Here is a 25,197-nt window from a genome sequence, read left to right on the forward strand (position 1 = left end):
AAAGTTAATGAAAATATTTGGTTTCTCCACGTCATTCACATCTTAACCTTTTTCTCTTTCTTTAATTTCATCGAAGACGGGATTGGTTTGGGAGATGGAGAAAGTCGCAGAGAAGAGTTGTGGGCATAGAAAGATGAGGCGAGGAAAGTCTTCGGCGGAGATTCCCTTTGATTTTAGGAAGTGATCATAGCGGAGAGGATGACGGGAAGGTTGTCCACCGGTGGAGCAAGTCTGGGATTGTGAAGGATTATTCCGAGATACGAGAGGCATCTTAGATTTTCACGGTGAGAGGTCTGAAACTGAAGATAGAGAGGTCTAGAGTTTGGAGGAGGAAAGGAAAACGACGAAGATGAAGATAGAGGTTAAAGATGAAGTGAAGCATATAGGTAGCCATTGATATCGTCGTCGCTTCTTAATTTCACCATCGACGAACAATCCCAGAAGATGAATCATCTTCTTCTGAAACTCCACATCCGAGAGCATCACATGTTAGACGAGTCGACTAGACTGATGATCGAGACTGGAAACGTTTGAGCCGGCGAGATCTGATCTGGCAGCGGCTGTGCATACGGCTCAGCTTGATTCTCGTTGACATCTCATCCCTTCGCTATTGAGTATACATTGACTAATTGTTAGATTAACTTGTCTAGAGAGGCTGCGGTTTAGAGAACTTAGGGGTTTGCTGGAATTGATCACTGCTACTGCTTAATGCTTGCACTCTGCTTGATTATGACAATGGGGGATTTAAAGATGATCATGAAGGTGTTTACTTTTTTTTTTTTTGTAGGGACATTTGGTTATTAACTATGACCAGAAAGTCATAGGTGGTTTCTACGATGTGTATGGGATTACATCTAATTCTCTTTAACAAGGGAAGATGCCAGTTCAAGGTTATAACAAACGAATTAAAGTATGTTTTTTTTAGATTTGAAAAGACTGATGTGATCTATGGATTGGTTATAACATATGTGCTTTGTGTGCGTAGACATCATCACTAAGCTTGAAGAGGCGTTATTGCTTGAGCCAAAGAAACATGTTGGGATTATGGATTGGTTTCATGGTCTCAGAAAATCACGTGATAAGGGAATCTCTTCATGGGGTTGGAATCTGAATGGCTAGCATTCTACTCATCATGCGCTATTTCCTTGGGCCTTGACTGTATATGATGGTACTAGCCTATGTGACTTTGTCTGAAGGCTATCTTATTTCTCTCTGTATATTACTTGTAATGTTGCTTCTGTTTGTAGGTGAGCCTGACACAGAGTTAAAGCTTTCATGTCGACAAAGATCTCCCTTTCTACAAAACAATTACCGAGATAGTAGCTTCAAGCAGCTATTTTTCGTATATACAGTAAGTATTCTATTTATCAAGTGGATATGCATATCGAAATCTTGTGCTGCTTTTGTAACTAGAAAAAAACATTATTTCTGAAAGCATGTGAAATAAGACTTTAAGAAAACAACCTTTAGAATATCTAAACCGTGCACATTTCACATGTGTGTGTGTCTGTTTTCATACTTTTTCCTTAGTTGATGGACCTCTACACATTGTTATATTTCAATATCTGAAATGGTAGCACTTGTAGAGTCCTGGAAGCAGAATCTGAGGAAAACCTTAAGATTTACTACTTTTGTTTAGTTGGTGAACACTGGAAAGGAAAGAGCAAAAGTGAGCCTTATTTTTTACATGGGCGGTGAGTTGGCATCTGATTCCTTTCTATTACATTACTTCCAGAAGAGCAGATGTTTACCAGCTTTACATTCTACATAACTCAATTGGTGGGACCTCACATATGTCAGGGGGTCATGTAAATGAGTCATTCATGTAAGGAGGAATATGTGACATATTTTCCATAAGTGATTATGGCTTCAAGTCAATGTGTAATTGTTTTTTATTTTGGGTCTGTCTTCCTTTCAGAAGTGAAGATGGGTCTCTGGCGTCCTCTTAAATCACAAGTAAGTCACTTTATCTTAATAGCTTTAAAAGTAAAACTGTTGGTTTGCATATATCTCGTGGTCCACGTTGACATTATTTCTTATTGGTTTAATGGAAGACAATTAGGAAAGGCAGTACCTGAAGTTTTATTTGTTACAAGCGACCTTACATTTCAAGTGTGCTAATATAATTGATCTGATGAATGAAACAAAACAATAAGATTTGTTCTCTAAACCTGATGTCAAAGTTTTGTTCTTTAATCGAATCTCTTTTGTTTTAAACATAGGTTCCACTACTCCACGCAGAGATTCACATGCTAGGCTTTGGCACACTGATACTGAGTGGCACCAGTCAATCAGTAGCGTCAATATTCAATATCATCATCATATTTCATTTTCAGTATATGTGTTTTTATTATGTTAATAAGAGTAAGTATTCCGTTTTTTCAAAAAGAAAACAAAGTATTCCCCAAGATACAATATAACAGTAAAAAAATCAAAAATAAAACAAACTTTAATATCATGCATTAAACAAAAAAAAAAGTGATTACTAAAAAATCCCTTACACAAGGAAACAACAAATTAACAAATATATAAAGATCCTTATTAAATAAAAAAAGTAAAACTTTTACTAAAAGTTATACATAACTAAAGTATGTTGATATCTACGAATCACAATTTTCACAATATTAATAACATTAAATTTAAAATAAATAACAATTATCAAATAAAAACACATTTTAAAACTATTTAAGGTAAAAATCAGTTAGTGTTATAATATTCCGCGGCGTAGCGCGGATTTTGTCTAGTAGAAAAAAAAGGAGCAGGAAAAAGGCATTTTGTTTTGAAAACACTTTAGCATCCCAGAAGTCAAGATAGTGAAGTCAAAAGTACGATCCAACGGCTGAGAACTCATCAAAATCTCACACAACTACAACACGATATAACCTTTATTTTATCGAAAACAAAATAAAAATCCGTAAAGCATCATAAAAGAAAAAGAAAATTAAGAGAAAAGAAAAAGAAACAATTTTTTAATTTTTTTCTCTCTATCTTAGAAAAAGAAAGTAATGGAACCTAACGAAAGGCACCACCACCACCACCACCACCAAGAGCATCATCTCACTTCTCCTTACTACCACCCTTTCCACCACCACACTCCCACCACCGTCTCCGCCGCACCCTCCGACAATGGTAATTTTCCACCACCACCTATCGATGGATCTTCTTCTTCCTACCATCACTCCGCGCCGTCTTCAGCTCCGATTGAGCCAGTCAAGAGAAAGAGAGGTCGTCCCAGGAAGTACGACACGCCTGCTCAAGCCTTAGCTGCTAAGAAGTTAGCTTCTTCCGCTAGCAGTTCCTCCGCCAGAGAAAAGAGAGAGCAAACCGCCGCCGCCGCCGGCGTTTCGCCTCCGTCTAAACCCGGTTCGAAAAAGTCACTTTCGGGCTCTTCCGGTAAGGATTACGAAAACCCTTTTCTCTTTTTCGTCTAATTGTTTAGAATTCGACGCAAAGTATTGAACTTTTTGGTGAAAAGGTTTGATCTTTGAATCGAAAGTTCTTTGAGTTCTATGTAAACTGTAGCTGTATCTTTCTAGTCATTGATCTGCCAAAAAAAGTTTCCATTTTTGGTATAATTGTACTGTAACTGAGTTTCCATAAGACTCTCTGTGCTTCATATGTCATGTCTTAGAGCAAAAGCCTTGTTTTAAGATTGCATCATTTTTTTGCTGGAACTTGTCTCTTTGATTGATTGCATTTTTTTTCATTAAAACTTGTGGCATTACAATAACAATGATCTGGTCTTTGCTTCTGTATTCAATTAATTTTCTACTAGTGTACTGTACTCCACTTGCCGTTGTCATTATTTTAACCCTTTTTTTTTCTTGTGACAGGGAAAAGTGGACAGAGTTTTACTCCGCACATTGTTAATATAACTCCCGGTGAGGTGAGTGTTTTTTTACTGTAGCCCTGTTCGTTTGGTTGCTGCAGGTTTCGGCGTCAGCGGCAGCGGCAGCGTCAATGAGAACAGTTGTTGTTTGTTTCGCAGACGCTGACGCTGCCGCATATTATGTCGCGACTGCAGGTTTTATCGGCGTCAGCCGCAGGATCAGACGCAGCTTCTTGCGTCAACAAAACGAACAAGAGTTGACGCAGAATGTTGACGCTGCCGCTGCCGCCGGTACCTGCGGCAACCAAACGAACAGCCCTTATGATACTATTTTTAAACGCATTCATTGAGATTTTATTTGGTAAAAATTGTGAATCTAGCATCATTTGAAATCGAGTTTGCTATAGAGCTGTGTTTCTGTTGTTTCACTGATGCTGATACAAATGGGATTGGTTCGGATGTCTTCTTATGTGATTTTCGGATTAATATGATAGGATGTGGCTCAGAAGATTATCCATTTCGCCGAGCAAAGCAAGCATGAGTTATGCATTCTTTCTGCATCTGGCACCATCTCTGATGCATCCTTGTCTCACCTCGCTACAGGAACCAGTGCATCGTATCAGGTGATTCTCTTGTTGCTATGCATCTGTACCCTCCAAACTAATATTGAACTTTTGTTTTAGGGTCAGTACGAAATCCTCTCACTGAGTGGATCTTATATTCGGGGAGAGCACGGTGGTAAAACTGGTGGCCTTAGCGTTTGTTTATCTAGTTCAGATGGTCAGATCGTTGGTGGTGGAGTTGGAGGACCCCTAAAGGCTGCTGGTCCAGTTCAGGTACCTTCCCCTCTTGTTATTGATTCCTTGATAATTTGCCAAGGTTGATAAGATAGTCTCTGGTTTTGGTTTTGGCTTTGGTTTCCCTTGCAGGTGATTCTTGGTACGTTTCAGCTAGAGAGGAAGAAGGATGGGAGAAACGGTGTGAAAGGAGATGATGCTTCTGGAAGTGGAGACTTGTTACCTTCTTCTCCCTCTGGCGCAGAATCTTTGCATGGATACCGTCCTGTTATGGAACCTTCTGGAAGAAACTCAAACGATGAGCATTGTACCATGACTAGTGGTGGAGCTCATTTCATGATGCAACCACCTCAGGGCATGCACATGACACATGCCCGGCCTTCAGAATGGGACGGTGCTGGGTATGATTTGTCAGGTAATAAAAAATATAATCAATTTTTTTTTTCTTCAATTGATCTTTTGGTCATTTCTTTGGTGTTATCAATACTTAGCTCACAAAGACTATCTTATGATGTGATGTTGTGCAGTACTGAGAGGAAAAGGGTCATCAGAAAATGGAGGATATGAGTAAATGGGCAGATTAGTACTGATTCAAGTTTCTGAAGAAAATGTTTGAGCATGAATCAAGGTGAGAGTGGACTTATCATCATATAATGTCTGAAGGATTTTTTCATTGCAAAGGCAGAGAGAGAGTGACTGAGTGGGAAAGAGCAGAGAAGACAGTGGTGCTTTTGTTCTTGGTTCTGTGTAATCTTATAGTAGTTTTTTTTTTCGTAACACAATCTTATAGTATTTCACATCATTTTCTGGATTCATTTTCATCTATTTTTGTTCTTTTTTCTTCCTAAATTCAGTTTTTTTTTTCTTGTGAATTTTAGAGATAGACATTTTGTTTTGATAATTGGCTTTTTTTAAGTTTACTTTGTCATGTTTATATAGCAGTAGCCTGCGTTTTTGTCCGAATCCGTCAAACCAAACCGAAACTTTTGGTCAGGAGTTCAGTTTGATTTGGTAGATTTTTCTAAAAATTGGATTCGGTTCGTTTGGCAGTCAGTTATTTCGTTTTCTTAAAATAAATAATTAAAAATCATAATCAAAAATCTAAACGGAATTAATTGAATTCTCAAGCTAGATAACTGAACAAATCAAAATAAACTTAATTTATTTGAATTTTAATAAAATTAAACCAAAAAAACTAGAACTTTCAAATCGAATTTTATTCAAGTCTACTCGGTAAGACTTATGTCGAACCAAACTAATTAAAATTAAACTACCCGAACCAAATAAATCCAAACTATCTGAATCTTTGCCTATATAGATATATTTTGATAAAAGCTATAACTATGTTTTATCACTGTCCTGAAAAAACACACTATAGAGGATAGGCGTGTTATTTGGTTGGCTATATACCATGGCGTTGTTTTCTCCCAAACGGTACTTGTTGAGTAAAACTACGCTGGTTTAGTACTTAACCGATCCTAATCAATTACTGTTATTTTTCTGTTAGGATCACTGAAAGCCACAACGTCTCGAGTTCGACATCCAGATGCTGTAATTCCCAATTGTTCATCTCTCATGCCAACAATTGGGAATTGGGAACTATGAACCCTAATTCCCAATTGCTCCAGACGCTGTAGCGAGAGACGCTACCAGACTATGAACCCTAAGTGATTTTTCTCTGAATTGGGAACTCTCATCAGCTCAATTTCGTCTCCGATCTAACCTCTGATGGCGTCGAAGCCGTTGAACAACATCTGGATCCGTCGCCAGCAGTGTCCCTGCGGCGATTGGAAGTGCTACATCCGCCTCGAAGGAGACGAATCAACAACCAAAACCGAGATCGAATCAACAACATCCTCATCACCATCACCATCCTCATCATCCTCATCGCCTTACGTCGGCCAAATCTTCAGAACCGACGAGGAGGCCTTCGAGCACTACACCACCTTCGCCAGAAAAACCGGCTTCTCAATCCGCAAAGCGCGCTCCACGGAGAGCCACAACCTCGGCGTCTACCGCAGAGACTTCGTCTGCTACCGCTCCGGCTTCAACCAGCCTCGCAAGAAACCCAACGTCCAGCATCCGCGCGAACGCAAGTCCCTTCGCTGCGGATGCGACGCCAAGCTCTACCTAACCAAACAAGTCCTTGCAATTGAAGGAACCACGACGACGAAGACTCAGTGGTACGTTTCGCAGTTTAGTAACGTTCATAATCACGAGCTTCTGGAAGACGAGCAGGTCAGGCTCCTCCCTGCCTACCGCAAGATCCAGCAAACCGATCAGGAGAGGATCCTCCTCCTCTCCAAAGCCGGTTTCCCCGTGAACCGGATCGTGAAGCTGTTAGAGCTCGAGAGAGGCGTGCAGTTACCTTTCATCGAGAAGGACGTTAGGAACTTCGTGAGGGCGTGCAAGAGGAGCGTTCAGGAGAGCGACGCGTTGCTTAACGAGAAACGGGAGAGTGATTTGATGGAGCTTTTGGAGTCGTGTAAGGGGTTTGCTGAGAGGGATATGGGGTTTGTTTACGAGTTTACGTCGGATGAGAGTGGGAAAGTCGAGAGCTTGGCGTGGGCGTATGGGGAGTGTGTTCAGGGGTACTCTATGTTTGGGGATGTGGTTGTTTTCGATACGAGTTATAGGTCGATTACTTATGGTTTGCTTCTTGGGGTGTTCTTTGGGATGGATAATGGTGGGAATGCGATTCTTTTGGGGTGTGTGTTGCTGCAGGATGAGACTTGCCGCTCGTTTACATGGGCTTTACAGGTTTGTGGTTTTTGTAAATGTTCAAGATGTGGTGTGGTTAGGCCTGTGCATTTCGGGTAGTTCGTATAGGGGCTAGAGGATCCATTTACTACCAATTTTCAGTTCGGGTTCAGGTTCGACTCTAAGTAGTTTTGTGTGGTTCGGTTCGGATAGTAAAACTAGGAAGTGGAAAATATCTGGAAAAGATATCGGTTCTCATTTGGTTCCGGTCCGGTTCAGTATTTTGGGTAAAATATCGAAGCATGATTCAGATAAAAATTTCTGATATTTTGGATTACTTTGGATATTTCGGATAAAAATATTGGGATGCTTTTGGATACTTTTGACTAGTTTGGATACTTTATAATAGATTTTTTAAACTATTAGTATATAATTAATGCTTTTATATATTCGGGTTTCATTCGGTTCCGGTCTGGTTCAGTTATTTCAGATATAGAATTATAGGAACCATTTGGATATTTAAGGGTTTTCGTCCAGTTCCGGTTTTGAGTATTTTGGTTCGGTTCCGGTTCAGGTCTTGGGCATTTTTTTCCCAGGACTAGTTGTGGTCATGCTCTCACTTTTTGTTTTGTTTTGTTTTTTTACAGACTTTTGTTCGCTTCATGAGGGGAGGGCATCCTCAGACAATAGTGACGGATATAGATACAGGACTTAAAGATGCTATAGAGAGGGAGCTGCCAAACACCAACCATGTGGTGTTTATGTGTGACGTTGCCTCCAAACTAGCAAGCTGGTTTTCTCAGGATCTTGGGTCGCACTATGACGAGTTTAGAGCTGGGTTTGAGATGTTGTGCCGGGCAGGGAGTATTGATGAATTTGAACAGCAGTGGGATCTCCTTGTCACTCGGTTTGGTCTTGTTCCAGATAGGCATGCGGCTTTGCTTTACTCGTGCAGAGCAACCTGGTCACCTTGTTGTGTCAGACAGCATTTTTTAGCTCAAACTATGACCCCTGAGTTTAGTCTATCTATAGATTCTTTCTTGAAAAGAATCGTCGCAGAACCAACGTGCATGCAAGCATTACTTGAAGAGGTTTGTGAGTTCATTATTCAATTTCAGTATTATTTCATTACTGCCGTGGGTTCATTAATCTAGAGAGCTCGCAGGTCAGTGTTGCTGCAAGTCTAGCCAAGCAAATCCCGCAACGAGTTCCTTATCCTACCATGAAAACATGTATGCCTATGGAAGATCACGCGAGGGCAGTTCTGACGCCTTACGCCTTCAGCGTGTTACAAAATGAGATGGTTCTGTCTCTTCAGTATGCGGTAGCCGAGATGGCCAACGGTCCGTACATCTTGCATCACTTCAAGAAAATGGAAGGGGAATGCTGCGTGTTCTGGAACCCGGAGAACGAGGAGATCCATTGTTCGTGCAAGGAGTTTGAGCATTCGGGAATCTTGTGCAGGCATTCTCTTCGAGTTTTGGCCGTGAAGAACTGCTTCCATATACCGGAGCAGTACTTTCTGGTGCGGTGGAGACAGGAAAGCTCCCTTGTTAGTGAAGAGAATCAGAATGGTATGGGTATTGGCGATGACTGTGTTCAAACGTTTCAGTCGCTTACCGAAACTCTTCTAACAGAGTCTATGGTCTCAAAGGATCGGCTTGATTACACTAACCAAGAACTTTCTGCACTTATCGATCGTGTAAGGAATATTGAACCTGCTAATACTTGTATCAGTCATGACTGCTAATCAAGCAAGTGAAATGTTTCGAGGAGGGTAGGTATGTTTTTCCTGTCTTCTTTGTGTTTACTCATGAGATGCGTCTTTATTAGAAACGTTTGTTCTTAACTATCAAAAAAAAAAAACTATTTCTCTCCACCTTTCATTGACAGGATAAGTTGGTAGCGTTTGATCTTTCCCAGTTAAATAGATGCAGCTGTTCTGTTTCGTGCGTAAAGGCTTAAGGTCCGAAAATTGCTATGTCACATTGTGCCTAATGTATCACAGCAGTCTTTTGAGACGAGTTTTAAAGCTTTTAATAGATGCGTTTCTTGCCTAACGGTAGTTAGTTAGTTAGAGAAGAACACCAAGGAAAAGTTTGTCTTATGCTCTATCACTGATGTTGTATTTACTAGATTTGTAAACTGCGTTTTTGCTTCTAAAATTGTCTTTTTAAGCTACTTTCTCGTTTCATTTCCTAATACAGATTTTTTTTTTTTTTTAATGTTCTTGCAACATGCAATATCTGAGTCATTGTATTAGAAGCTGCAATAGCAGCAATGTCATCAGTCATCACCACCTAGCCCTTATGAGATATCCTTAGGCCTTAGCTGCATATAAGCTCTGATAAGACGATACAAAAACGGGAAGATATATGTATCAAACAAAGAATCACATACTTGCCAAAAGCATGAAGTATTGTGATATGGAAGTTACTTATATTCTAAATTGTATTCTTTTAATACCAACATCATCATTTATCTGCCAATTATCATCTCTCGGTGGCCTCACTACCAAATCAACCATCCCTAAACTCTCTTTGACACCTCCCTCCAACTTCATCACACTCTGAGTCACAACTAGATAGAGTCCATCTTCAGCTTCCACCACCTTTTTCTCCCTATCCATCACAACCGTGTTTGCCTATTTGCCTCTTCTTTTCGGTTCCACGCCAACACTTCCCTATCATCTCTATAAAACAGCCGATTCCCAACAGAATTCCTGACGGATATTTTATTGGGAACTCTGTCGGAATATCCCTTGTTTTTTGTAGTGCTCCTTTCCCAACCCCGTAAAACCAGCTATCTACTCACTCTGTCTCAGCTTCCACAACACCAAACTCTCCCGTAAAGATTCGATAAGGATTAAAAAAATTCTAAAACACGTATTTGACTCGATAAAAGATGGGTTAGTATCACAATCTCAGGCCGTAAAATTATTTTTGAATCAGATTAAAACTAATGAATCTAAGCGTATATTATGCGTATTTTCTCAGACTTAATTAGATACTTAAACACTGGATAATTAGTAGGGATGTATATTACCATCACTTGCTTGTTTTATGTTTTTGCACAGCATTGAATGAACGCAAATTTGGTTATAATATGAAAACTTACTTATTCAACGCTCTCTTAAAAAAACACAAATCGTTGATCTACCACTTTCACAAAATAGTGTAAATTATACTTTATATATCTTTCTGTAAAAACTTATATACCGTATGTTTTGAACTTGATATATCAAAACTTAATCTGATGTAAGCGACTAGACGCTCTTACGTTTAGTCTATTACAAGCGCATGTACACACGTGTGATTTACGAACAAATCATTTACAGACAATATTTTAGGTATTGATGGAGAAGTTTCATAGACCAAACCATAGTTACGGACAGGATTAGACAAACAAATACGAAAAATTGGCAATTTCTAGTACTGTGTAAAAACGGTGGATCTTAAAAAGAAAAAGAAGAATCTTGAAGAAAATGATAGAATGGCTATAAAGTTGTTGTAATATTCGTTACGTTTTTTTGTTTGTCAACAATGTCGAGCTACATTGAACGTTTATTTGTCGTGCGGGAGTGTTTGTTACGCCTGCATGTAACATCCATTCTCGCGTATCTGTCATACGTTGTTCACTTGTTGGTTGCTTCGTTCATTCTAAAAGATAAAATAAATGTTACATGTCTACAATGTTTCTATATAATTTAAAAGAACTCCTTAATGTCCGACGAAAATGTAAATATTTTTGGACATCTAGTTCTCATTTAATAGGGGTACGCATATTTATGTACGTAAGTGTCAAGTATGTATATGGGATGTGTACCAATACTTTGTTTGTTTTGGCTGGGAAAATGTCGGTAATTCTTTAACATAGAAAAATAATCAAGTGGTTAATGTACCCTAAGAGAGACACAAGAAAGGGGGACGGGAATCATAAATACATGTGAAGAGCATATACTATATACTATTTTGCCAAATATGGAACAATGGTATTTTACTAAAAAAAGATGAAAATTAAACAATAAATAGTCTTGGTTTAACCAATAAAAATTTCTTAAAAGCTTAACCCTATAGTGATCCATAGTAGTATGATATTGATAGGGCTTTAGTTTCCAAAGGCTGGAACTCTGTTCCCCGTAGAATGTTCTATCTTGGATTATCATTCCTATGGAGATCTCAAAATATATATACAACATGTGTGTTTCGTGATTTAGGGAAAGATTTGAAGTGATTTTTTAGCCAAAAAAATCACATTTAAGAATCGAGATTAACAGAGTTCGTATACAGCAAGAGATCAGTAAACGTGACGTTGGTGTCAAATCAAAACACTGTTTGCTTCTTGCTTCCCACTGACATTAATGGATTCTCACGCGCCATTCCGTGGCTCTCTACCTCTTGTTTAAAAGTCCCCCTATGTTTTTTTTTTTGATAAATTCTATCGACTGATCCAGTCGGTTCCGGGAGGAATGCACTTAGTACTATAGAGTGGATTAACCCAAAAGCATACCACACTGCTTGATCCAAGTTTGAAATACCTTTCGACTAATGCCATGGAGTGAACCAGTCATCTGTTATGGCCCACCATATAAACCATTTGAGCCGAAGCCCAAATCCAAAGTGGTCAAGTAATGATAATTTAGTTCCAAGGGAAAATCGAACTCACAACTGATGTGGATACACACCAAGTTCTCTATGGCTACGTTTGATGTCTACTTTATTATTTATTGACAATTTTATTTTTTTCACTCTTATTATATTGTAGATGCCAAACTTGTCTTGGATGGTGATCTGTAAATCATCTGAATACTATACATTTTTCCAAGACAAATACTTCTTAGAATTACATGTACAAAACAAGATCAATCTAGAGTAAAATAAAATGAGTTAATCCATTTTTATTAATTGAAATCTGAGTAAAATTTCATAACATTTAATATGGTTGCATGCATGGTTGTGGTAAAACATTATTTCTAGGGTTTAAGCCTTTTTGGAAACAATCACAGTTACTCTAAAAATCTGAATCTGGACCGATAGTTTAAATGGTAGTTTAGTAACACGAGATCTTGTTACAGTTTAGCATTATTTGAAAGCATTTCAAATTTGAATCAGACATTGTGGTAGTTTTTCAAAAAAATATTTATTTTATAACACTAAATACATTTTACTAAAACTGACATGATCAACATATATTTAATATGGTTTAAAACTCTCATCATATATGAATAGCGGTAACAAAACTTATATCAGTTCAGTGTAAACTAAAATTGATCCAATTGAAAATAGTTAGCATTGATCCATTTATTGCATATTAATTTCAAGTAAAACATATTCCATATGAATCATGGCTTCGTTTAATCCCAATACATATTATCTACGTTCTTGTTTCATTGTCTGTTATGAAGTTTTTGGTCCAATCATCAGTTTGTAGGTCTTTTTAAATGTTTTTTTTTTCAGTCAAGCCAGCAGCCTTAGTTCTTTGTTATTATTATCTTTTCTACCATAAATTCTTACAAACATGTGCCAATTTAAATGTTATCGCCATTTTTTCAAAAGAAAAAATTCACTTTGTGTCACGATCCAAACTTCTGTCAATTCATAATTATGCTTGCGATACTATAGCGACAATGCCTATGCTTTTTCTTCAGAAAATTTATCATCGGATAAAACACGATCTTTTAGGCTTTGAATGTTACGAACCGTCTCCGAATAGTAACTGTGGTTTGAGCGGTGCGGGACAAGCGGTTTGACTGCGGTGTGGTTCTAACAGTTATAAAAATATATAAATATATAGTATATGTAAAAAATTCTGTTACTGTTAACTGTGGGGCGTGATGGGACAATGGTCACCATTTGAAGCCTTAGTATCTTCTACAAATCTAGCATATAATCAATCCTCAAAAATTCTGTAACCATGCCATAAAATCTGATAGAAAAGTGCTCGCTAAACCTTTCCCGCGTAACATGTGGAGTTAAGATTCATTTCATACGTGTTGTAAATATCAGCTGGAAATCGTGATAAATACTTGGATGATCAATGTCATAAGATGCCAAATTGTTTGTTATTAAAATACCTATATGTCGTGAAATTCAAATCAAACTTCTCACATAATTGTGATTGTTTCAAAGTGCAAAACTCAAATGACGAAAGTTGTTAAAGGTAATCATTTTGTAAATACACTTTGATGATGGCTGTGTGTTTAGGAGGATGAATTGAACTTAGACATTAATCTGTCAGTTATACTATGAAGAAAACGAAGGGCCAAATGAAGGAAAACACTATGAAAACGAAGGTTTAACAAACATTCACACACGAGAAAGTCTTTTAGAAGAGACAAACAAAGTTGTAGACTATTGATTCGTCGCTACCACAAACTAATAAGGCAATAACTGAAGATCCTGGCAATGATATTTCCAAATAGTTTGGTGCTAAAATTACTCTAGGAGTTATTGCCAAATTTATCACGACTACTAATGCCGCTGCTCAGCTGGCAGCTTTTACCATTGAGATGAAGCTGTGCACATAAAACTTTATTCAACTTGAAGCAAACAAAATAAGAATTTAATTACTTGGGCGTGGACACTAACGCATATCACAAAGGAGGCGTTGTTTGTTTTCCTTTCTCAAGAAATATAATATAAGAAATGATCGAGTTCTTAAAGTATCTCCAAAAGACAATCTATAACTTCAAATATGAAGTTTTTTTATCTCTAAAAATAAATTTCAAAACTTCAAATTTGAAGTTTTGAGAAGTGAAACTCTATATTTGAAGTTTCACTACTCAAAATTCATATTTTTATTTATATTTTGGTTCCTACAATCACACATCACATTTATGATTCATAAATATTTTCTCGTTTATTGTTTTAATCCTTAAAAAATTATATCTCATATATAAATTTTGTTTACGAATTTTAAATTTTACACATAAAATTAAATGAAACTTTAAAATAAGATTTAAAATATTTTAAGCTCGATTTAGACATTAATGATATACAAAACTAAACTAAACCAAAAGATTTTAAAAAATTACATAAAGACATAATTATTACACAAATTTAAATATTACAACAACATTAATAGTCAGGTAAGTTTGATCCGAAACCTTCAAAATTTTCAAATATCGTCCAATTTTTTTTGTTTAACTGAAGATGGTTGTTGTTGTTGTTTTTGATGTCTGTTTCGTACAATTCTTTCTTCTTCATATCGAATATATTCTCTTTTACTTTCTTGTTCCGATCTAATGTATTTACAAATATCAATATTATCCGATTTCAAAAACTTTTAGTTTGTAATCTACAAAATAAAACTGAGGAGAGCCATTTTTACTTCGAAATGCTGTAATATGTTATTTTGTTTGAAGTTTAATATTAATTAAGTTATTTTTATTTAAATTTTTATATTTTATTTAATTTTTTTCTATTTTTAATAAAATATTTTATTAATTAATATTGTTGTAATAAGTTTATACATGTGCTAGTTGTTTACAAAAGTTTTATGAATTCAAATTAGTTATGACAAATATAAAGACCATATTATAAAATATAAATAGTTTTGAAGTTGAGTTTTGAAGTTTTGCTTTTGGAGAAAAACACCTTTAAACTTCAAATATAAAATTTTGGAAACTTCAAAATAGAGTTTGTTTTCGGAGATGCTTTTAACGAGTTATTATTCTGAGTTTATAACCCATGATTTTCGGAAAAAAAAAGATCGGAGTTTTTTTACTGACCGGAAGTATCTGGACGAATTCTAACAAATTTTTAGAGAAATATATTGATGAATAGCATGATTTTGGATTTTCAAATAAGGCTTAAAGCATGATTCAATGCCAAATAACAGTAATTTTGTTTTATCAAAAATCGAACACATGACCGACGAGTTTATACGTTACTTCTATTATTTGGTTAACTTTATTAAACTTGAAGCAAACAAAATAAGGTTTCAACTGGTAACATGATAACATGCAAAACAATTATGGTGTGGTAATGATAGTAACAAAAATGTATAAATATATAGTTTTTTTTGTTACTACTAACTGTGGTATTCCAAAAAATCTAAGACCAACATTATTGGGGATTTTTTGCTTTTAGGTTTTTAAAATACATGTATATGTATGTATATATTATATATGCGTACATAATTACGGGGTTCTAAGTTTTACGGCTTTCGGTTGGGTTTTCCGTAATCTTAGAACTTCGTAATTACATACGTATATATAATATATATATAGAAAAAAAAAAAACCCCTCAATAATGTTGCTCTAAGAATTTAATTACTCGTCTTCGTATTGTCACAAAGTAAGCGTTGTTCTTTTTCCTTTCTAAAGAAATTAATTTAAAAAATGATTGAGTTCTTAAAAAATGTTATTCTGAGTTTTTAACCGATGATTTCCGATAAATGTAAGATATGAGCATATATATTAACGAGGTCATTGTAAAAGTAAGAAAATAAAACGAGGGAGGAAACAAGAATACTGCGAAATCAAAGTAATCGCATAAAGTATTGTGAAAACAAATAATTAAAATGTCGCTGGAAAGAACACAGACTCTTCCTCCTCATGTCATATCAATGTTCAACTTCAAGTTCCCCACTTGACCCATTGGTCACTCTCTCTTTCTCTCTCTTCACATATGAAATTACTCTTTTATACGCTGTGTAACAGTCAGTCTCCTCTTTTTTCTTCTCTCTCCTATGTTGTACTCATCTGCTCTGTCTCTATCTCTTTAAATGACCTCCTAAAATGATCTTGAGTCTTGAAGCTACTCACTCTTTATTCTTGACAAGTGTGATTTTGTGTATTGGCTCTCTACCGTCTCCCAAAGTAGAAAAGCTATAAAATAATAAACGGGAAAAAAATATCCCACTTTTGATATCTTCCAATTATATATCTCATTCTCTTCTTTTTCTATAAGCAGAAACAAACTTTCACTTCTCTCTTTTTTCAGCTTATTCTTTCTTTGCCTCACCATATTTGCTCATATGTGTTTGTTTATAGTAATCTCACCATGACAAGCAGCTAAGTCCTTCTTTCTCTCTTACCCTTTATTTAATTTGATTAATAATCTAAAGAACCTTATCTCTTTGATCCATATAAGAAAAGCAAAACCCTAAATCCGATTTCATCATCTTTTTCTACTTCCCAAACTCATAAACAAGCTATGGAGTTGATCTCACAGCAAGCAAACAAGAACCCTAATACCTTGACACAATCAACACCTCCTTCCTCAAGCCGGTACGAGAACCAGAAACGCCGTGACTGGAACACCTTCTGCCAATACCTCCGGAACCACCGTCCTCCGCTCTCTCTCCCGTCGTGCAGCGGCGCACATGTGCTAGAGTTCCTCCGCTACCTCGACCAGTTCGGGAAAACAAAGGTCCACCACCAAAACTGCGTCTTCTTCGGCCTCCCAAACCCTCCCGCGCCTTGCCCTTGCCCTCTCCGACAAGCCTGGGGCTCACTCGACGCCCTAATCGGCCGTCTCCGTGCCGCCTACGAGGAGAACGGTGGCCCTCCCGAGGCTAACCCCTTTGGCTCACGCGCCGTCAGGTTGTTCCTCCGTGAAGTCAGAGACTTCCAGTCCAAAGCTCGTGGTGTTAGCTACGAGAAGAAGAGGAAGAGAGTCAACAGGCTGAAAACGCAAACGCAGCCGCCTCTTCAGCTGCAGCAACAACAAGAACAGCAGCCGCAACAAGGTCAGTCTATGATGGCTAATTACTCGGGTGCAACAGTATGATCATATTCATATATATATAAAAAAATCTATATAAAATTTCCCCACTTAAATATGTATTGTGTCTTATTTGCTCTCTATGTGCTACTTCTTTGCAATTATCCTCGGATGCTGTTGTTGCTTTTGTAGTTGTTTATGAATAAAATAAATTATGATTATTCACGCTGAAGTGTTTGATCCTTTGTGTTTTGGTGTTTTCGAAAATTGAAATTCTAACCATCGGCTTGATGACTATTTGATGTTGATTACTGATACAGTTAGGGTTCATGTGTATTATATTAGTATGTTGTATAATGTGTGATGATCACTGGAGGCACCTTGATGTACAACTCTGTTAGAGTTTAAGACGATGTATTAATCATTTCTTTCCATGCGATGTTTCCATGATCTAGATATGAATCGGTATATGAAAGAATAGATATATGCAGATGCTTTATACATGAATGGATATATGCAGATGCTATAATAACTCGTCTCACTGATATAAACAAAAGCGTAATAGGTTGATAGCTATTGTAGTCCTAAATTTGATGAGCAAAGCCATCTGACATGCTTTCTCATTAAATGCTTACTATTATTTTCATTGTCATGTGTTCATGAATTCACTGTTTCTGCTTTCAAAGTCATTTAGCATAGAGCCACCTCGTGAATCAATGATTCTACATTTTGTTCAAAGTATAGAACTTTCTTACAACGATCTCGCTAAGCTAGAACATTATTAGGAGAATAAACCAGGACTTAATTGACAAAACGATGTGTACTATTACGATTTGTTCAACATCATCTCGTCTACAGTCAGAGAATCACAATTCACGAACCAGACTATGCAGACTTAGCTTTCATTTAATATATTCTCGAAATGTAATGGTGTCTTCATTTTAACACACTTGTCAGAGTCCTCACCAAATGAAATTTTGATTAAAGATAAGCTAAATTAAATATAAGTTTTTGTAAATAGTTTAAATGATATAAGTTCGGAAATATCATCAAACCTGTATAGTATTTTATTCGAATTTCCCACACATGTTTTTCAAACGTACAACTTTCCAATATGCTAAAAAGGGTTAAATTGCACTATAAAATTGGTATTTTGCAAACATTTTACTTTCTTAAGTAACCGTTTAAAAATGCTTTTTTGGAAGAGAAGCCAATTTAAAGACCGTATATTAAATCCTTACTTACTGAAATTGAAAATTTTCTTTTGTCGGTATACTTCTTTATAAAATATTAAGTTTTTGTATGACCTGAGGAACCAGTTATATTTTTTGAAATTTTTGATGGAAATATCTTGTTTTGATTAGCAAATAAAAAGATTGATATTTGGATTCATTAATTTTTGCCAAATGTAGATGTATATTAGCAAACATCAAATCCGTAATAAACAAATTTGTTTAGAGTTAGAGGATGTGGTATAGCAAATTAGACCCTTGCTTTGACCTAAAATGGATCAATATCTAAAAGTAAATAAACAAACAAGAAAACAAGGACAGCAAGGATATTTGAGATTGGATTTCTTCACGTGACATATTTGAAAAATCAGATTAATTATTTTATTTTATTTTTTTCTAAAGAGGAATTAGAAATGGAAATTTCAACTTGTCATACAGAAATACTGATAAATATTAGCAATAAAAATAAATTATAATTAGGATTCACATATCAGAGAAGATCAAACCTCTTTCGATAGACACAAATAGGAATTCCCAAACAACCGACAGGTTGGTACGATGTTCTCATATTTACATAAAAGTGAACGGTTTGGATTAAAAAGACTATGAAAGAAGTGCACCCGATGCGTACCACGTCTCCAGCGGGCTTTACTCAAATAGTGGTCCCGGTTCGAAAGCCAATCGCACGTGGAACCGAGTAAATTCTGTCCGGCTCGGTGTACAATAAGATCGATAGGACCCAATTTTTTCTTTTATTTTTCTCAAATTTTTATTTGGTCTATAACAACAAATATAGTAATAAATTTTTTTTAATTTTATCTCCACTCACCACCCCTCATTTTCCCCAGATTTGGGAAGAAGCCTAGTTATGTAGTCTTTTACACCTACTGTGGAATCATGATTCCAAAGTTTCACTTTCATTCCTTTATTTACATAATCTCATTACCAAAATTTTGTATTGGTTTAAATAATAAAAAATCAAACCATTAATAAATTGACAACATATAAGAGCAACACCATCGGTTGGTCGCCAAAACCAGTATCTAAGGGCATCTCCATCCCCACTCCATAATTTACTCCAAATATGGAGTGGAAAATAGAGTATGCACAAACAATAAAAAATTACTCCATTTATAGAGTAATCACTTTTTTTGTTTTTTCATTACTCTATTTCCTACTCCATTTTGCAGTAAATTATGGAGTGGGGATGAAGATGATCTAAACATAATGATAATAGTATTTTATTTCAATACAATATTAAATATTTTTTAAGATTAGTGATTCACAACATTACACATAGAAGAAAAGTATCTAAAGAATTGTTTGTAGACTCTATTTTGAAAACCTTATCTCACATTCTCTCCTCTTTTTTAATTATTTTAATATTTTTATTTCTAAGAATTCCAACGAGAATATTTACTGGAGGTGGTTTAGTTAATCTCTCGAAGAAATTAAGAGTTCTTGAACTCGTCTTTTTCTTTCTTTATCTTTTTCTATTTTTAATTTGTAGAGACTGACTAAAAGACTTCCAATAACAATACTCTAAAATACATGGGCTTACTATATTATTTATTAATGTCAATATGTAACTACAACTATTAATATGATTATAAAGTTTTGTGTATGATTTTTTTATGAAATTGACGTATAAAGTTTCATTTATGATTCTGCACATAACCAAGATTTTCCAGGTATTTGTCATTCTTGCACTATATTGAAAATTAAAGTAGATAATCTTTGTTACAACTTCTCAAATTCAAATACGTTTAACTATAAAGTTTTCCAATAGAAAACGCAAATGCACTAGTTGATATTTTGTTTCATTTTAGCAAATATAATAAAATCATTTACAGTCGCAGTGTGTAGCATTTTCGTTGCAACACAAAAACTTTGGTTTCAATAATGTGCGCCACAAAGCTCCGTAGTCGTTTGAGTTTGATACCATTTGCAAAGGCTCATCCTTTAGCTGTTTTTTTTTTGAAACTTTTTAATAAAAGTTAATAGTCAGATTTTTTTTTTTTTTGAAACTTGCTTCTTAGCTATTTTAGAAGTTCAAAATAGTTGTTAATTTTTTATTATTATCCTATTGGTCGATCCGGTCAGCTCCGAAAAAACATACTTGGTGCAACTAAGTAGAATGATTACCACACTGCATAATCCAAATTTAGAATACATTTCTACTAATGCTAGAGATGGACCGATCATATATTATGATCTACGTATAAGTTTTTCTATTTACATGATTAAGAACTAAAATTTAGTAGGCTATCACTCTTAAATCTTTTTTTTAATAGAAACCACTATTAATCTTTTCAGATTTTGAAGGCTTCATCGTAAATTCTTTCAAGATAAATTAATAATAATAATAATGAAGTGCCTTTGATGGTATTATTAACAAAACTAATTTATAATTTATTAGATGGACCACCATTTTCTAGATATAAGAGTGTACTAGTTTCTATGCGATAAAACTGTTACTCGAAGCAAAATGGCGAGTGCATTTTATAGCAATGTACGACAATAATTTTGCCAGATGAGTTTACAGTAGAACTCAATTTTGTCGGCAGCCCATTGCACAATCTCGGCCACTGGAGAATTAATATTTCGGCATCGCCAGAAACAAAAGACCGACACGTGGCAACACGTGACTAGTCTAGATCATTTCTATGAGGCTAGGATATCTCTGTATAATTCAAAAAAAAAAAAATTTGTCGACAGCCCATTGCACAATAACAAATTTTGGCTGGCTTTTGTAGCTCGTCTTGTCAGCGAAGGGACATTAATGTGCACGGTTCCGAGCTCTTGCAAAGCACAAACGAGAGAAAGAATAAGAATAGCAAATGATATGCCTTCGTGTTGTTGTTTATATTTTCGAGACACTTTGGACACTTAAAATAACTATAGTGAATAAGTGTAAGGCCCATCAGTCTCGATGTCCCATTTAATCCAATACCGAAATAAAATCGAGTCAAATATTGGGAATGTTAGCTTAGTAGCAGGCATAATCCAATGAAACAAATTTGTGAAATTCTTAATGTGAAGATATATGGGTTTTTGGTTTGATTTTTTTTATTTTTGTAAAAGTTATAGATAATTTTTCTGCAAAAAGAAATAAAAGTTATGTTCTTGAAATACTAGAGTTTAATAAAAATTATGAAATCAGTAAGATTCAATTTCTATATAATAACATTTTTTAAATGAAATCATGATCAAAGCAATGAAACCAAAATGAACACAATATATAAACAACTCCAGTAGAATCTGAAAACTATAATCCTTTCACACAATGTCTATGGAAAAAGCCTCAGTGCTCAAGAAATGGATTAAGCAAAAAAAAACCGCAGCCTCTAACCAGTAAAACAAAAGATGAAAAGTGATCAACCACTTAACTAAAAATCTCTGTTGTCCTTGTTTTTCTCAGTGACAAACCTGGAAGCAAAAAACCTAAAATAAAGCAGATTCAAGACTTGAACGCCGCCTATTATGAAAAAATAGTACTCAAGCCTGTTCTTGTTCAAGTCTTTATCTCCTAACCACGAACGCCCTTCCTTGCGTGTCACGCTATCAATCACATTAATAAGAAGTGTGCATATATAACTCGCAATCGACGAGCTCAAAAAGAAGATAGCTCCCGCTACAGCTCTCATATGCTCAGGCATCTTAACCGTCAGAAACTCCATCAGAGCCACGGCCGAAAACGCCTCGGTTAGACCAGCAAGCATGAACTGAGGAAGCAACATTACAATCGAAACAGGAGATACAAAGGAGCCCTTCTTTAGAGCAGCTTCTCTTCGAGCCTTCTCCAAGAAACCAGCCACGAGCATACAAGCGATCCCCATCACGATACCTATCTGGATCCTTTGTTTCATATTTAGCCTTTGTTTGCGTCCTGTGATTTGCCTCGCTATTGGTAGGATGACACACTCGTATAGTGAGATCCAGACGGCAAGAGTGATCATGGAGACAAGATTCATCCATCCTGCTGGGACCTGGAAGTTATGTCCGAACGTTTTCTCCATCTGAATCGCTTGAAGGATACCGTATATGTTCTGTTGGTCAGTTAGCATGAAACACGCGATTCCTGTGACCCAAACTGGTAATATTCCGGTCACGCACTTGAGGTTCTTTACTTGCTCCACACTGCATAATCTCCAGTTGTTCTTGGCCTTTCCTTCTTCGTTTAACTCGTTTGGATCAGTTATTACCGCTGCTTTCTCAACAAACCTTAACCTGTCACAACGAAACATCAAAAGAAGAAAATGTTAGAGACTTGCGTTGCAAGAATCGATGTTAGACTTGCGGTGCAAGAATCGAGTCTATACACATGTTGTCCAAATTGACATGGAGTTTCCAACTTGAATCGTTTTCTATGTTAAATTCTTGTTGTAAAGACAACTGTAAGAGACTTTACAGATTACAGTTACACTTACACAAGTCAATGCCATTGTTTAGATCTTGCATTAAAAAGTGAAATAATATTCATCTTTTCGAAAAGAGTACTAATTCAGTTTCTTGTAACCATGTAACTTTTGTAAATTGTAATCACAAACATCAAACATAATTAAAGAAATCTCCTCTTTATGTTTGCGTCTAGCATATTAAATTAAGTACATACAAAATCTTTAAAATAGTAAATTCGTTTGTTCAATTGGAAAACATAGTAACATGAAAAAATTACATTTATAAAAAGTTTATTTTTCTAAACTGTGGATTGCTTTAGAAGAAAAGACCATTTTAACACATAGTAACAAATTATATGTTATTGATAATAAATATTTATAGTTTGTATTGTTATAAAATATTATAAGGTTTTAGATTGGTTCTACTTCAACAAGATAAAACATCATTTTCTAACATGTAAACGCAAAAACACATAAAACAAACATCTTACGTAACAAACTAACCTTTGTCTGTCTTGGACCAAAGTGGCTGAGGATCCATCACTAGAAGGGCCTAAGTAGAATGTTACACCTTCTCCAGATTTCACCTTACGTTTCTTACAAGCCGCGGCAACAACCTTAACAATGTCTGCGAACACACTTCCCTTAGGCTCCGCACAGATGTAAGTGTGCTTACCAATGAGGAAGGTGGTGACTGAGAGTGCAAGACAAGCGGTGGGGATCACGAAACCAATAACCCAACTGATGTTCGTCTGTATGTAGACGACACCTGTCAGTGCAATGACAAGAGCCACGGTGAAGGAGAAGTACCACCAGTTAAAGAACGTTTCAAGCTGAGATTTGCCCTTTTTAGTGTCTGTATCGAATTGATCTGCTCCAAATGCAATGTTGCATGGTCTGATTCCTCCTGATCCTATGGCTAGTAAACCTAGACCAGCAAAGAGAACCGCAAGCTGCCAACGCTCGGGCGGGTTTGAACAATTTGTTGGATCTTTGCAAGCCTCGGGTCTTAAACGCGGGAGAGCCGCGGTTAGAGCAATTATTCCCATTCCCTATCATGTAAAATTAAAAAAAAGGATCAATCACTCTTTCCTTTCACATTTACTATCTGAGGTAAATCTCTTAGATAGCAAACAAAAATCCTCATTTGAGAATTTTAGTTAAATATCTTTCTTCAATGGTACAAAAACCCCATGCTATTTTGGGTTGACACAACTGTTGATGATATACAATAAAGAAATATCATATTATCTTGAATTTTTTTCTTTTCTTTTAATGCTATTTTTAAACAAAAAAAGAAAATAATAATATATTTATTGATACTATACAACCCAAAACAGGTTTTTACCCTTTTTGATGTATGAATTGAATCCTAGCTAATCATATGTTAATAATATCTATTTTGGACTAAAAATAGATCAGTTAAGTTTTTGGTTTATCGCATGTGCACGTCTAGTTGGAATGAAGATAGGAAAGAAAATTTACGAGGAAAGAGGAGATGGAACCGAGGAGAAGTGTCCAGAATCTTCCGAGGTAAGCATCAGAGACAAAAGCACCTGGGATACTAAGAAAGTTGCAAGAACCAGACCAGATGTTGATGATGTTCACCAAGAAAACACCACCAAGATTGTATTTTGTGGTGAGATACACCGATAGATTCCCTATCAAGCTCATCGACGCCAGCTTCTCGAAAGACTCGTTTGCTTCACAAACACAATGGAGTTTTCACTTCATTCAGTGAATCTTCTATAAGAATAAAACCCTCCTAATTAAATAAGAAGACAATAGAGAACGTAACGAACCGATAATATACTTGATTGCTCTCCATCCTCCTCTATGCTTCATGTCCGGGGCTGGGTTTGTAGATTCTTGATGAACATGTGGTGAAAGGGTTGTAGAAGATTCAATGTCCATTTTGTTCTCTTTGATTTGAGACGAGATAAAGAAAAATATTTTGATGGTGTTTATAAATTTGTTGCATAGAATAAGTAAAAGAGGGAGGAGTCATACCGTGTGTGTCCTACGTTCAAGCTGATTACTAGCGAATAGGGATTGCCTTCCAAGTTTGTTATAGATACTATTGGAAAACTATTTTGTTTTACTTAAATTTGTTTTTCGATAAGTATTCTCTTATTACTAATTCTGATAAATTTTGGAATTGGAATATATTCACGTGGATATATTGTAAAGTTTAATTGGTCATACTTCAAAACAAAAAATTGGTCTACTTCTGAACATTTATTATGGTTGCCGTTGGTGTGTTGACTACTATGATCTCATCCGTGACAAAGAAACAAATATGCTTCTATAAGACTGAAACTGAAACTCGTAAGTAAAAATAATAGTGCATCTATAAAACATTCTGTAACGCTCTGTCCGTCTCTCTTGTGTGCTCATGAAACTTTCTCTCTAGGTCTATATGTCCAATGGTTATTTGAATTGAAATATATGTTTAATGATTATATAATCACCACATTATTTTTTGGTACTTTAATTATTCGTAGATATAACAAAATCACTTTCTCATAAATCATATATTCTTCAAAATTAATTGTCTCTCGTTTAACTTTA

General features: G+C 35.8%; 4 protein-coding genes across 14 annotated transcripts; 3 read left to right on the forward strand and 1 right to left on the reverse strand.

Moving 5' to 3' along the window:
• The first annotated feature begins 25 nt into the window (after positions 1–25).
• LOC125599499 (putative protein FAR1-RELATED SEQUENCE 10) lies at positions 26–9,520 on the forward strand. Of its 4 annotated transcripts, XM_048772768.1 has the most exons (5): positions 26–30; positions 558–561; positions 6,354–7,386; positions 7,974–8,417; positions 8,492–9,520. In XM_048772768.1, exons 3-5 carry the CDS (start codon positions 6,355–6,357, stop codon positions 9,074–9,076), a joined length of 2,061 nt encoding a protein of 686 aa, XP_048628725.1. In that variant the 5' UTR covers positions 26–30; positions 558–561; position 6,354; the 3' UTR covers positions 9,077–9,520. The 4 variants fall into 4 exon arrangements, with proteins under 4 accessions (XP_048628725.1, XP_048628724.1, XP_048628723.1 ...); XM_048772767.1 differs by lacking the exons at positions 26–30; positions 558–561 and having other exon boundaries at positions 6,133–7,386; positions 8,492–9,103; positions 9,220–9,520; XM_048772766.1 differs by lacking the exons at positions 26–30; positions 558–561 and having other exon boundaries at positions 6,134–7,386; positions 8,492–9,107; positions 9,220–9,520.
• Positions 37–5,546, forward strand: LOC106367770 (AT-hook motif nuclear-localized protein 14-like). 8 transcript variants are annotated; one of them, XM_048772775.1, is made up of 13 exons: positions 39–587; positions 788–910; positions 986–1,168; positions 1,248–1,351; positions 1,640–1,694; positions 1,801–1,825; positions 1,919–1,956; positions 2,223–3,393; positions 3,834–3,886; positions 4,324–4,452; positions 4,513–4,665; positions 4,759–5,041; positions 5,154–5,546. In XM_048772775.1, the coding sequence occupies exons 8-13, from the start codon at positions 3,006–3,008 to the stop codon at positions 5,195–5,197; spliced, it is 1,050 nt and encodes a 349-aa protein (XP_048628732.1). In that variant the 5' UTR covers positions 39–587; positions 788–910; positions 986–1,168; positions 1,248–1,351; positions 1,640–1,694; positions 1,801–1,825; positions 1,919–1,956; positions 2,223–3,005; the 3' UTR covers positions 5,198–5,546. The 8 variants fall into 8 exon arrangements, with proteins under 8 accessions (XP_048628733.1, XP_048628732.1, XP_048628728.1 ...); XM_048772776.1 differs by lacking the exon at positions 1,640–1,694 and having other exon boundaries at positions 37–587; positions 1,736–1,825; positions 4,519–4,665; XM_048772771.1 differs by lacking the exon at positions 1,640–1,694 and having other exon boundaries at positions 39–614; positions 1,736–1,825.
• A 6,431-nt stretch (positions 9,521–15,951) lies between the features above and the next one.
• On the forward strand, positions 15,952–17,226 carry LOC125599502 (protein LIGHT-DEPENDENT SHORT HYPOCOTYLS 1-like). Its single transcript, XM_048772781.1, has one exon. The coding sequence runs from the start codon at positions 16,485–16,487 to the stop codon at positions 17,058–17,060; it is 576 nt and encodes a 191-aa protein (XP_048628738.1). The 5' UTR covers positions 15,952–16,484; the 3' UTR covers positions 17,061–17,226.
• Positions 17,227–21,387: 4,161 nt separating this feature from the next.
• LOC125599500 (protein NRT1/ PTR FAMILY 2.8-like) lies at positions 21,388–24,596 on the reverse strand. Its single transcript, XM_048772777.1, has 4 exons — positions 24,429–24,596; positions 24,112–24,329; positions 23,131–23,678; positions 21,388–22,456 (listed from the first exon to the last, which is right to left on the reverse strand). The coding sequence occupies exons 1-4, from the start codon at positions 24,538–24,540 to the stop codon at positions 21,616–21,618; spliced, it is 1,719 nt and encodes a 572-aa protein (XP_048628734.1). The 5' UTR covers positions 24,541–24,596; the 3' UTR covers positions 21,388–21,615.
• Between the last annotated feature and the right edge of the window lie 601 nt (positions 24,597–25,197).

This window comes from Brassica napus, unplaced genomic scaffold (genome assembly GCF_020379485.1).
Source record: "Brassica napus cultivar Da-Ae unplaced genomic scaffold, Da-Ae ScsIHWf_186;HRSCAF=332, whole genome shotgun sequence".
NCBI classification, from domain to species: Eukaryota; Viridiplantae; Streptophyta; class Magnoliopsida; order Brassicales; family Brassicaceae; genus Brassica; species Brassica napus.

Excerpts from the sequence above, each read along its gene's own strand:
- LOC125599499 (XM_048772768.1), top strand. The coding sequence starts at position 6,355 with ATGGCGTCGAAGCCGTTGAACAACATCTGGATCCGTCGCCAGCAGTGT. Across the intron at positions 7,387-7,973 it reads CGTTTACATGGGCTTTACAG|ACTTTTGTTCGCTTCATGAG; the intron begins GTTTGTGGTTTT and ends GTTTTTTTACAG. Across the intron at positions 8,418-8,491 it reads TGCAAGCATTACTTGAAGAG|GTCAGTGTTGCTGCAAGTCT; the intron begins GTTTGTGAGTTC and ends GAGAGCTCGCAG.
- LOC106367770 (XM_048772771.1), top strand. The coding sequence starts at position 3,006 with ATGGAACCTAACGAAAGGCACCACCACCACCACCACCACCAAGAGCAT. Across the intron at positions 3,394-3,833 it reads GTCACTTTCGGGCTCTTCCG|GGAAAAGTGGACAGAGTTTT; the intron begins GTAAGGATTACG and ends TTCTTGTGACAG. Across the intron at positions 5,042-5,153 it reads TGCTGGGTATGATTTGTCAG|TACTGAGAGGAAAAGGGTCA; the intron begins GTAATAAAAAAT and ends GATGTTGTGCAG.
- LOC125599502 (XM_048772781.1), top strand. The coding sequence starts at position 16,485 with ATGGAGTTGATCTCACAGCAAGCAAACAAGAACCCTAATACCTTGACA.
- LOC125599500 (XM_048772777.1), bottom strand. The coding sequence starts at position 24,540 with ATGGACATTGAATCTTCTACAACCCTTTCACCACATGTTCATCAAGAA. Across the intron at positions 24,330-24,428 it reads AGCAATCAAGTATATTATCG|CAAACGAGTCTTTCGAGAAG; the intron begins GTTCGTTACGTT and ends GTGTTTGTGAAG. Across the intron at positions 22,457-23,130 it reads TTGGTCCAAGACAGACAAAG|GTTAAGGTTTGTTGAGAAAG; the intron begins GTTAGTTTGTTA and ends TCGTTGTGACAG.